Below are 12,513 nucleotides of genomic sequence, written 5' to 3' on the forward strand. Positions count from 1 at the left end.
TAAAAAGTGGAACACCTCTAGTATGGGAGCTTCCTTTCCGACGCAAATAATAATAATAATAATAATTTTTATTTATTCCCTCCCCTCCCCAGCCAAGGCTGGGCTCAGGGCGGCTAACAAGCAATAATAAAAACAAGTTGAATGAATACAACTTAAAAACAAGATTAAAATACAACATTAAAATATTGAAACAGTAAAATATTAAAATGCAGCCTCATCACAGCAGGAGAAAGGAAAAAGAGAAAAGAAAAAAGAAAGAGGGGGAGGGAATCAAACTGATTCTGAGCCAAAGGCCAGGTGGAACAACTCTGTCTTACAGGCCCTGCGGAAAGAAATCAGATCCTGCAGGGCCCTGGTCTCAGGAGACAGAGCGTTCCATCAAGTCGGGGCCAGTGCTGAAAAGGCCCTGGCTCTGGTTGAAGCTAATCTAACTTCCTTAGGGCCCGGGACCTCTAGAGTGTTGCTATTTATGGACCTTGAGGCTCTCTGTGGGGCATACCGGGAAATGAGCAGGCATGAGGACCTAATCTGGTTTGGGATCACACCAGCTGTGTGTGGGGGGGGAGTGTTTAAACCCCTTAACCCGCCCCTCCACAACGCCAGGGTCCAAATTGAGGCTGCTGTGCTTGATTTTTTAAAAACCAAGCTGTGCTGTTGTGTCTAGTTTGGCCCTGATATTCAGTGTTTCTCAAGCATACAGTAATTGCATATTCCTTCTGAGAGTTTAGTCTTACCAGCATACTGGTGATTTGGGAGTTCTAATAATACTATTTTGAAATTGAAATACTTTATTGTCACTTGTGCAACTTGTATACAGTGAGATTACACGAGCACACCCCCCCCCCACTCAGCTCTCTTAGTCTTAATTCCCCTCGTTTACTGACGCACACCCACCAAACCCAAAAGTCAGTTGCTCTGCTGTTATCTTTTCATTCACCAGCCTAACAGCCCACGGATAGAAGCTGTTCTTTACCCTGTTGGCGCGACTAATCAGGCTTCTATATATCTTCTGCCTGAGGGCAGGAGATCAAGAAAGTGCCGGCCAGGGTGTGAATCATCCCTGAGAATTTCCCTCACTCTCCTGAGGCAACGTTCTTCTGCCATTTCATCCAGCGGATTCATGGGACAGTCCATAATATCTTGTGCTGTCTTCACCACCCTCTGTAGGCACTTCCTATCAGTTGATGTCAAACTAGCGTCCCACACCGTGATGCAGTAGGAAAGGACACTTTCATGGTGGACTGGTAGAAAGAGATCATCAGATGTTGATTGACATCGTTCTTCCGCAATACGTTGTCTCAACTAGTTCAAATACAATATCTCTCTCTCTCACACACACACACTATAAGTTACGTTATGATAAAGAAATTCTGCCATGTACCCTTTGAAATCCTTTTGCATCCCTGCTGGGATGTGTTCAGGACACTCTGGAAAACACTGCATTAGTGTACTGAACCCTGCATTTCTGTGAAATCATGAGGACTAGGTACTTGTAATGAAAGCCAAATTCTGTGTCGGAATGGCATGTTTGGCGCATGCCAGTCATCACCCCAGGTGGTGACAAATTGTAAAAGTATCACTCCTGCTTTTCAGACCTACCCTGTGTCTTTTCCCGTCTTGTAAGGAATTCAAGTTGACCTGTCACTCTTGTGCCCAAAGCTCTTTTACTCTGCATCCCCTCTGAAATATACTCGGAGTCGAGAGTGGATTTCATGCTCTTTATTCAGCTCATAGCGGTGAGGAGGAATGGAAGTTTCCCCAGAATGTCTGATTTACATACATTATTTACACAATGGGCCCCACGTGATTGGCTAATTCTGGGATTCTCCTGTAGGCCAATCAGGTTGCGGATTCACTTCCACCTGGAGCTGGATTGGGTGGCTCCTGTGGACCAATCAGACTGCTGCATTTTGGATCCTATTCAACTCAGTACATAACACCCTCCTTACCTGGGGGTTGCCACTCACTGTGAGTTTAGAGTGTCTGAGAACCTTTAGGCTGCCACTGACGCTGAAACTCAAAAATTGTCACTACCCTATGCAGGTGGCACTTTGGGTTAAACCACAGAGCTTAGGACTTGCTGATCAGAAGGTCGGCGGTTCGAATCCCTGCGACGGGGTGAGTTCCCGTTGCTCGGTCCCTGCTCCTGCCAACCTAGCAGTTCAAAAGCACGTCAAAGTGCAAGTAGATAAATAGGTACCACTCTGGCGGGAAGGTAAACGGCGTTTCCGTGCGCTGCTCTGGTTCGCCAGAAGCGGCTTAGTCATGCTGGCCACATGACCCGGAAGCTGTACGCCGGCTCCCTCGGCCAATAAAGCGAGATGAGCGCCGCAATCCCAGAGTCGTCCATGACTAGACCTAATGGTCAGGGGTCCCTTTACCTTTACCTTACTCAAAAGCCATTTCTCTTTTAAAAAATCCACAAAAATGCACTTGGTGCAGACCGTGCAAGAGGTTTACCAAGCAGGTTAACCTGTAAATCCCATTGTGTTCAATGGGACTTATTGCTTAGTAAGAGTGCCTAGAATTTGTTAATTTTTCATTTCAATGGAAACCTTCTAAAAACATTACCTTTGGGGCTTGGCTTTTTCTAGCCGTTTGTAGCACTGTTTTCGTTTAGATGGCTTGATGGCAGGAACTCTCAATTGTGACAAGAGGAGACAGACCATTGGTCAGTTTTCCATGGCAATTACTGGGATTCTTGGAAAGAGTACAGTACTAGACCTCTGCCTGGCCCCGCAAGACATATCTACACGCTTTAAGAAAAGCACTTGCCGTGTATCACTTAACCTAGAATAATTATGCCTTTCAAGCAATGTATTCAGTGTCTCTAGATGGGAGGTGTGCCAAAAATCCTTGTTAGCTGCAATTTATCTGGAGAGGGGTCTTAAGGGAAGAGGGACTACAGTGCATACAAAACACTATAGCTTTTTATACTCTACATTATTAAAGGTGCAATTATTAGGGAAAGGTTTCTGGAAGACATTCTTTTCTTCCTAAATCTTGATGTATGCAGGGGAAATAATGAATTTAGGTGATTCTCAGTAGGGGAAGGACGCGGGTGGCGCTGTGGTCTAAACCCCTGAGCCTAGGGCTTGCCGATCGGAAGGTCGGTGGTTCGAATCCCAGCGACGGGGTGAGCTTCCGTTGTTCAGTCCTAGCTCCTGCCAACCTTGCAGTTTGAAAGCACGCAGTGCAAGTAGATAAATAGGTACCGTTCCAGCGGGAATGTAAATGGTATTTCTGTGTGTTGCTCTGGCTTCACCAGAAGCAGCTAAGTCATGCTGACCACATGACCCGGAAAAATTGTCTGCAGACAAACACCGGCTCCCTCTGCTTTTAAAGCGAGATGAGCGCCGAAACCCCAGAGCCGTTCACGACTAGACTTAACTGTTAGGGGTCCCTTTACCTTTTGCAGTAGGGGAAGGGAGTTGGTTACCACCCATCTTATGCTTTTCCCCAGGCCAATTCAGGAATAAAAACTGTAACGTATTAGGTGGATGAAACATTTTACGTGGGGTAAATTATACTGCTGAACATTTATGGCAAGCTGAAGAGAAGACTCCCTGGAAAAGACCCTGATGTTGGGAAAGATGGAGGGCACAAGGAGGACAACAGAGGATGAGATGGTTGGACAGTGTTCTCGAAGCTACCAGCATGAGTTTGACCAAACTGCGGGAGGCAGTGGAAGACAGGAGTGCCAGGCATGCTCTGGTCCAGGGGGTCACGAAGAGTCGGACACGACTAAACGACTAAACAACAACAACAACAAATAGTAGGTTTGGTCTTATGCTGTGTACAAAATGATGTTCTATTCCCATGCATGCATTCATCGGCAGATTTTAGCAAATATTTCCTTATTAAAGTTTTTGGTATGCACCTCGCGTTACAATGCAGTGATGGGCTATGGGAAATCTAGTTTCAGGGGGGAAATGTAAATCCCAAAGGTTCCAAAGGAATCCCTACGTACACTTGCTTTAGCATAATTCCTCGTGGGACTTATTCCCTAGTCTTCACACAGTGTGTTCATTCTATTCTGCTGTCAATTGTGTAAATTGTGTCCAATTGCTAAAATCCACAGGTGTCTTGATTAGGGATAACCAACCAAAACGTTCCTAAAACAGCTAGTAAAATTGTGAGCTCTTTAAAACTCTGCAGTAGCCTGCCTGTTACGCAGAGAGAGGCAGGAAGAAAGCTGACATGGTATGAAAAGCAGGAGTCACCAACACTTTTAGGGTTGTGAGCACATTTACAAGCAAACCTATGGTCACGACACCTAAGCACACACTGCAACCTATTCAATTGCTTTTGTCTCCAACTCTGAAAAATCTATTCTCCCCCAACACACATTTTAACATGGCTCAAGCAAAGGACAGGTCCCACCGATCAATTATGCTATGGCAAAATGATGTCACGTGGTGGTCCTGTTCACCTGTCAAATTTGGCCCATGGAGAACAGAAAAGGTTCCCTGCCCCTGAACTTTGCGGGTCAGGACCCAGTACTGTGCTGTGGTGTAAGGGGAGTCACAGCTGCACTGCTACTGTCATCTACAGGGGGGAAGAGTGTGAGAGAAAGAGATAGAGAAAGAAATAAGTCCCCAAATGAGCACTTGAGTTAAAAGTGGCTCCCAGGTCTGAGAAATCTAAATGCTTATTTTGAGTCTAATTTCAGAAAGAGGTGGGGATCCCCGGAGGCTGCTGAAGATCTTTTTTGGGCAGATGCATACCTGTGGGTACCACGTGGCAGATCTTGCCAGATGGGTGGGATATAAATAAATTATTATTAAAGCCACAAAGTCTGCAGCTGCAGATATGAACCCGGTGAGCTTCTGTTGAGATCAGATTTCAGATTGAGTGGAAGAAACAGTCAAGATCAGGCATAGGGAAACTTGGCCCTCCAGATCATAGCTGTCAACTTTTCCCTTTTCTTGCGAGGAATCCTATTTGGAATAAGGGAATTTCCCTTAAAAAAAGGAAACACCTGCTCCAGGTGTTTTGGGACTACAACTCCCATCATCCCTGACCACTGATCCTGTTAGCTAGGGATGATGGGAGTTGTAGTCCCAAAAAACAACTGGAGGGCTGAGTTTGCCTGTGCCTGGTCATGACTAATCATTGAAACACAAATATATTGCTTTCAATTGTTTTTTGAAAACAGCAGCCCCACAAGGTCTTTCTCCAGCTGTAAGCCGAATTTGAACGTAAAAAAAGAAAAAGGAACAAGTCTTATGAGCAAAGCTTTAAGTAAAGAGCTTGTTGTTGTTTAGTCGTGTCCGACTCTTCGTGACCCCCTGGACCAGAGCACGCCAGGCACTCCTGTCTTCCACTGCCTCCCGCAGTTTGGTCAAACTCATGCTGGTAGCTTTGAGAACACTGTCCCACCATCTCGTCCTCTGTCCTCCCCTTCTCCTTGTGCCCTCCATCTTTCCCAACATCAGGGTCTTTTCCAGGGAGTCTTCTCTTCTCATGATGTGGCCAAAGTCTTGGAGCCTCAGCTTCAGGATCTGTCCTTCCAGTGAGCACTCAGGGCTGATTTCCTTCAGAATGGAGAGGTTTGATCTTCTTGCAGTCCATGGGACTCTCAAGCGTCTCCTCCAGCACCAGAATTCAAAAGAATCAATTCTTCGGTGATCAGCCTTCTTTATGGTCCAGCTCTCACTTCCATACATCACTACTGGGAAAATTAACTATACGGCAAAAGTATGTTGGCAAAAGTAAAGAGCTACTGGAAGCCAAAGGGTTTCATACTCCCTAGTGGTTGGAGGGTATGACGTCACCCCACGTTTAAAATCCCACCTGCAGCTGCAAAACGCCCCTTCCCTCCTATTAGGGCCGCTGTCTCTTTAAGCAGAGCGCTGCTCGCTCGCTCCCCCTCCTATCAGCTGTATAAGGGGGCGTGGCTACAGCTGGGCGTGCCCTATGCAAATGAGGACCCGTACTTCCTCCTCTCGACGGCCGGCGTCGCCCGTCAGCTGTCTGAGGGAGAAGAGTGGGCGTGGTCCCGCCCGCCCTTGACCGGCAGCCCCGCCAGCCAATGGCGGCCCAGAGAAGTAGGCCTGGCGGGCGGGACTTCCTCCCCCGGGCCGCGAGCGTGTAGGCTGAGGTAAAGCGGGACGAGAGCAGCTTACCCGGCCGCCGCCGCCATGATCAAGAAGTTCGACAAGAAGGATGAGGAGTCGGGTAAGAAAGCCCCGGTGAAGGGTGGTCAGGCGCCGAGCCTCCAGCTAGGCCCCGTTGCTAGGCAGGGTGGGCTGCCCCTTCCGCAGGTGGGCCGGAAGCCCCGTAGCGGCGCCGGAGGGCGCTTGCCCCGCCCACTGGCTGGGGACGGTTTAAAACGGTTTAAAGGGGGGGGCGGGCGCTACCACTTCAGGACGAGGGAAAGGGGGGTGGAGATGGTAGTAAGAAGAGGCCCTTCTGGATCGTACCAAAGGCCTTTTTCAGGGGTGGGCAGCCTGCGGCCGTTGCAGGTTTTCCCCCTGGCACCCCCCTCCGAGGTGGCGCCTATGGTTCCCCCCGCGCCCCATTTTCTCCTCACAACAACCCCGCGAGGTAGGTGAGGGGACCTGAGGGGAATGTTTGCCACTAGGCCGCCCTGTGGAAAGTTATTATTATTATTTTTTAAAAGATATTTGTTGAAGTTTTACGGACAAGAGAAAGTTACCGAATAAAAAAAGAAAAATAAAAAGGAAAAAAGATACAAAAATACAGAGCAAAATACATGAAAAATAGGAAAAAATCAATTAAAAACAAACCAATCTTTTCGTGTCTTATATTTCAATTACTTGTTTCCTGACCTCCTCACACCTCCCTCTTTTGTATTCCAGTTCACATAGTTAATTCAGCAAATCCTTCCCCTCTTTGTTTTTATCTTAATTCTATATCCATTTGACTTCCGAAATGTTCGAAAACCAAGGCACAGCTTCTGATTGGTGCAGGCGCCCCAGAAACAATAGTCGACAGCAGCATCGGACGTTTGGCTTCCAAAAAACGTTCGAAAACCGGAACACTTCCGAGTTTTCGGTGTTTGAGAACCAAAGCGTTTGAGAACCAAGGTACCACTGTATATTATATCACAGCGGTTTGCAGACAGCCTTGCCCAATGGTCACCCGAGCAGGGGCTGCATGAGAGGTTTGCCATTACATTGTGCGTTTTTGTGGTTTTTGTACTGTGAACCCCACACAATGTGCGCTATGTAAATATTTATTTAAACAAAACAAGTAACAGTTTCCCAGTGCTCCCAAGCCTAACACATAAGCAGCTATTTTTAAAATAATAATAAAATAATAGTAATAGATTATTGTTTGTTTAATTTTGCCACCTCTGTGTCCGTAAAGATGTATCACAGCAGTTAACAAACAATATTGGAAACGTTAAAATCATCCAACTCTAAAAATCTGTGATTCTGTAAATCAGAGACTTTGGGGGGGGTGCTCTTAATGGCCTGCATATTTATTAAATAGGTATACCGTACAAGCAAACATATGTAACTTAAGAAAAAAGGAACACGGAAACAGGGAAGGGGGAAAAGAGTTTCCCGTTTACATTAGCTGACAATTTGCATTCAGGAGTTTGAAGAGAAGGGGGAAAGGATGGAAAGAATTACAGCATAGTTCACTTCCTTGCAAAAAATAAATAAATCTGTAAATCTGTCAAAGAAATAAGGTACAAGAGAAATTTGTAACTTCCAGGGAGGCGGGAAGCAGCAGTTTCTTATAAGTTTAGTATGGCAGTTGCCCACACTTTGGCAATCCCTGCATTTTGCACTCAGGCAGGTGCCTTCACTGTACAGTGGTACCTCGCAAGACGAATGCCTCGTAAGACGAAAAACTTGCAAGACGAAAGAGTTTTTTGTTTTTTGAGGTGCTTCGCAAGACGATTTTCCCTCTGGGCTTGCTTTGCAAGACGAAAACGTCTTGCAAGTTTGTTTCCTTTTTCTTAAAACCGTTAATACCCAGGGAATCCATGCTTCGCACGACGAAAAAATTGCAAGACGAAACAACTCGCAGAACGAATTAATTTCATCTTGCGAGGTACCACTGTACTCTTATCATCTCCTGCTAAAAACATGCCTGTTTAGACAAGCCTACTCAGATGCTTAGAAAATTCAGGTAATTTTAATCTGTTTTAGTGGAATTGTGAACCTTTCTTGGTTTTACTGTTTTACCTTTTGTAAACCGCTTTGAGGTTTTTCTTTTACCCTCAAGCGATGTGTAAGTTTTATGAAATAAATAAATAAGCCATGGCAGGTAAGGAGGCAGTTATTCTCAGCTTTCCCTGTCGGGCTCAGCACACTTCAGATTTCCTGTTGTTGGAAATCACAGGTGGTAAAATTCTGTGGCACTCAGGCCCTGCTTGTGTGGGCTTCTCGAAAGTGCCGTCTTGGCTGGCCAGGATGAGGACAGGATGCTGGTCTTGAGTTGAGCCTTGGGCCTCATCCAGCTGCAGGGCTCTTCTCACGTTCCTTGCACACCATACTTGCTTTTCCGTTGCTGGACTACAACTCCCACCATCCCTTGCCACTGGCCATGCACTAAGTTGCTTTAAACTGTTTTTAACATTGTGGTTGAATTGTTGTAACCCACCCTGGGAATGTAGGGTGAAGGACAGGTAATGAATTGTGGAAGTAATACCAAATATAAGCTGCACCCGAAAATAAGCCGCACCTTTAAAATTGATGGGGGGGGGAGAGAAAAAATACCTGAATATGTTATTATTGTTGTTTAGTCGTGTCCGACTTTTCATGACCCCCTGGACCAGAACACGCCAGGCCCTCCTGTCTTCCACTGCCTCCCGCAGTTTGGTCAAACTCATGCTGGTAGCTTCGAGAACACTGTCCAGCCATCTCGTCCTCCGTCATCCCGTTCTCCTTGTGCCCTCCATCTTCTCCAGCATCAGAGTCTTTTCCAGGGAGTCTTCTCTTCTCATGAGGTGGACAAAGTCTTGGAACCTCGCTGCTCCTGGCTGCATACTGGGGGGGGGGGGAGCCAGAGGTCTTTCCTCTTCCTCGCTCTTTCCTTTTCCGGCCATAGGGAAGAGTACAGGGTACTACGTGCTCCTGGCATTGTTTGCCCCACGCTCCTAGCTGCATACCATAAGGTCGCAAATATAAGCTGCACTTTAACTTTTCACGGTCGGAATTTGGGGGAAAAGTGAGGCTTATATTCAGGCCAATGCAGTAATAGAAATGTTGGCTGCGGCTTATCGGAGTTGGAGTCCTACAATATCAGGGCAACAGGTTCTACACCATTGGCTTCTTCCCTCAACACTCCTGTGGAGTTGTACAGTTCAGAGAAAGATCACTTGGATTGGATTGATCTTTATTACGGCCATTGGCCCATTACACGACAGTTTCCCATACATTGCAATAAATTTGTAACCTATACATCGCCCTCTGCTCATAAATTAATCAAGGATATCAATGGTGATATCGCCTAAAACATAGATCATGGTTTAAAACAATGGTGATATCACCTAAAACATAGGTGATGGTTTAAAGGGGTTATTCGAATCACACAGGAGACCGTTTCTCTTCTTTAGGGATAGGACGCTGATCAGGAATCTGGCAACCATGAGTGATTTTAGGGGGTCATCATCAATTAGTAGATATCTCAGTTTGGCTTCAATCGTATCATCGGCAATTCCCTTAAGATATTGAGCAAGAAACTTGCTCCTGGCCGGTAAGTGAAAAGCACAGTCAAAACTTATGTGATGCAACGATTCCGGTGCCCCACAATTACAATCACATAAGAGCGATATCTGTCCATTGGGGAGATCACTTGTGATGAGGCAAAGTATCTTTTGGGGATACTCTTCCATTATTACTCACCTTCTCAGGAAGGTAAGTTTCTAGGGAAGCCCTGAGTTTCTCCAAACACAGTTTAAAAACGACGTATAGAATTGTCATCAAGGTATTTTGTGGCTAGCATCTGTCCCCTGCCAACATTGTGTTTTGTTTTTCAGGTAGCGGCTCCAACCCCTTCCAGCATTTGGAAAAGAGTTCTGTCCTCCAGGAGGTACGACTACACCTTTCTATACACCCCCCATTCCAGGATTTCCCAAACTTAGGTCTCCAGCTGTTTTTGAATTACAGTTCCTATCATCCCTGAATACTGGTCCTGCTAGCTAGGGATGATGGGAAACAGGTCCAAAAACAGCTGGAGATCCAAGTTTGGGAAACCCTGCCCTATAAGATCTCTCTTTTTTGAAATCAAGTTTGGGATTTGCAGGCTAGAGTGTGTGGCTCTCTAGGGCTCTGATTCTTTGGGGGGGCACTGTAGGTCCACTGAGTCTCTGCAACTTCCCTTTTTGTGGCTAACAAAGATGTGGCTGCACCTTTGGTGTGTCTGGAAGCAGCTGGCGTCTCAACCCCAACCACCATGTTTCCTTAAAGAAAGATGGCAGCCTGAGCTGGAGAAATGGGTATATGGGATGGATAAGAGGGCAGATCTGTTCAGCGTGAACTAATTTACATGAATCTTGGGCTTGGACATGTTAACCACAACATCGGGTATGCCATGGGATCATCAGCCATAGGGGTGCTATATGGGTGTCAGAGAGCCTAGCTTTGTCTCTCTTCATCTGGTACTATACCAGCTGCACTGGCTCCCGGTGGAGTACAGGATCCGGTTTAAGGTGCTGGTTTTAACCTTTAAAGCCCTATACGGCCTAGGACCCTCGTACCTACGGGACCGCCTCTCCTGGTATGTCCCACAGAGAAATTTACGGTCTGCAAATAATAACATCCTCAAGGTCCCAGGCCACAGAGAGGTTAGGCTGGCCTCAACTAGAGCCAGGGCTTTCTCGGCTGCAGCTCCAATCTGGTGGAACGCTCTGTCACAAGAGACTAGGGCTCTGCGGGACCTGACATCTTTCCGCAGGGCCTGCAAGACAGAGCTGTTCCACCAGGCCTTTGGTCAGGGTGCAGTCTGACCCCCTCCTCTGGCAATCTGCACAGAATTTTGCTTGATGGTTGCCATTAATTTGATTTTAATTTGATTTTAATTTAATTTTATAATGAATGTTTTTAGAATGTTGGACTATTTTGATTGTTGTTAGCCGCCCTGAGCCCAGCTTCGGCTGGGGAGGGCAGGATATAAATAAAATTTATTATTATTATTATTATTATTAATTATTATTATTATTGCACCTTGGGCATCTCTATACAATTGGGGTGTTGCCTGTCTGCATAGTTTCTAAAATATCTTGGAACAGGGATAAGTGATGTGTGGTGCAAGAAACCTTCCCTTTCTTGGAGACTCTAGAAACTGCATCCTTAATATAAAAAGATACCCTTGTGTGTGGAGACTTTGGGTCTTGGGTTATAACCTTGCGTTGGCCGCTGAGTAGAGATGCTCTGAGGGCTCTTCCCAAAAGTAGAAGCAAGACCTTGCCAAGTGAAGCTTTCTGGGTTTATCTGTGATTAGAGCCAGAAGGAGATAGTGGGTTGTATCCAACAAAATAATACCATTAGTACAAGGGTTTATCTTTGTGCAATTTCCCTTCCCTCTCCTCTTGCACCAAATCTGCTCCAGAAGATTGGGGGACCCCCCCCCCAAGGACAGATTCAGGTAAAGGAAAAGAGGGAGAAGTTATTTTGTGCAGCCAGAGGTCCTTGCTGCATATTGGTTCCCGCCCCCCATTTTGTTGAAAAGGAATTTTAGGAAACTTCAGAATGAAAATTCCTAATATCCGTCTTTGTTGACTGCACAATTCCCGTTCCTTTTGCATAGGCGCGTATCTTTAACGAGACCCCCATAAATCCAAGAAGATGCCTGCATATACTTACCAAGATCCTTTACTTGCTGAACCAGGTAAGTGCAGCTGCTTTTGTGCAATTGAGTTGCAGCCTTTGGCTAATGAGGAAACTGTTAGAATTCCTGCCCCGTGACTGCAGTCATGGGATTTTTGTCTGTCACATGACGTCATATGTTTTGACTCCACAGAGTGGGAAGTGACGGGAGACAGGATGTTTGTGTTACTGTGTTCCGTGAAGTGGGACTATTGTCCTTTGTTCTTTCTCTTTGCTGTCTGATGCTAGAGAGAGAGGGAGCCATGTTGCAGTGCTCCATGTGTGTTTATATGTAAATAAAGTAGATTTGGCAAAATGCTGAGTTGCTGAGGTCTGTTACCCAAGCTGCGCAAACTCTGCGGATCCCTAAGTGTGCCGATGTCTGTTGGCATCGGTCGCTGTGACGTTCAGGCAGAAGAAAGCTTTTGAAGCTCCCGAATGAAAGACCTAACTGTCAGGGGTCCCTTTACCTTTAACACTTGATATAGTAATGCTCTCTTAAGTAGTTCACATGAGAACAAGAACAAATACGAACCAGAACATTAATCATTTCCTAAAAACTAGGTAAAGAGAAAACAGCACTGTATATCACACATAAAACTGCACAGTTTATAAAACAAACTTGCTAATTAAGAAGAGTTTGGAAAGGCTAATGGGTGGTGGATGGGGAGGTCAAGGCTGGGGCTTCCTTGCATTGGCAGATGAGAATCAGGGTCACGTGGCA

At 46.0% G+C, this 12,513-nt stretch overlaps 1 protein-coding gene across 1 annotated transcript in view; it reads left to right on the forward strand.

Moving 5' to 3' along the window:
• The first annotated feature begins 5,955 nt into the window (after window positions 1-5,955).
• Window positions 5,956-12,513, forward strand: part of COPG2 (COPI coat complex subunit gamma 2) — a 36,547-nt gene continuing 29,989 nt past the window's right edge. The window contains exons 1-3 of the mRNA XM_081926902.1: window positions 5,956-6,180; window positions 9,962-10,014; window positions 11,731-11,811. Coding sequence (XP_081783028.1) covers window positions 6,144-6,180; window positions 9,962-10,014; window positions 11,731-11,811 — 171 coding nt within the window. The 5' untranslated portion in view covers window positions 5,956-6,143. The remainder of the gene's footprint in view (window positions 6,181-9,961; window positions 10,015-11,730; window positions 11,812-12,513) is intronic.

Source organism: Podarcis melisellensis, assembly GCF_964234715.1.
Source record: "Podarcis melisellensis genome assembly, chromosome: 10".
NCBI lineage: Eukaryota > Metazoa > Chordata > Lepidosauria > Squamata > Lacertidae > Podarcis > Podarcis melisellensis.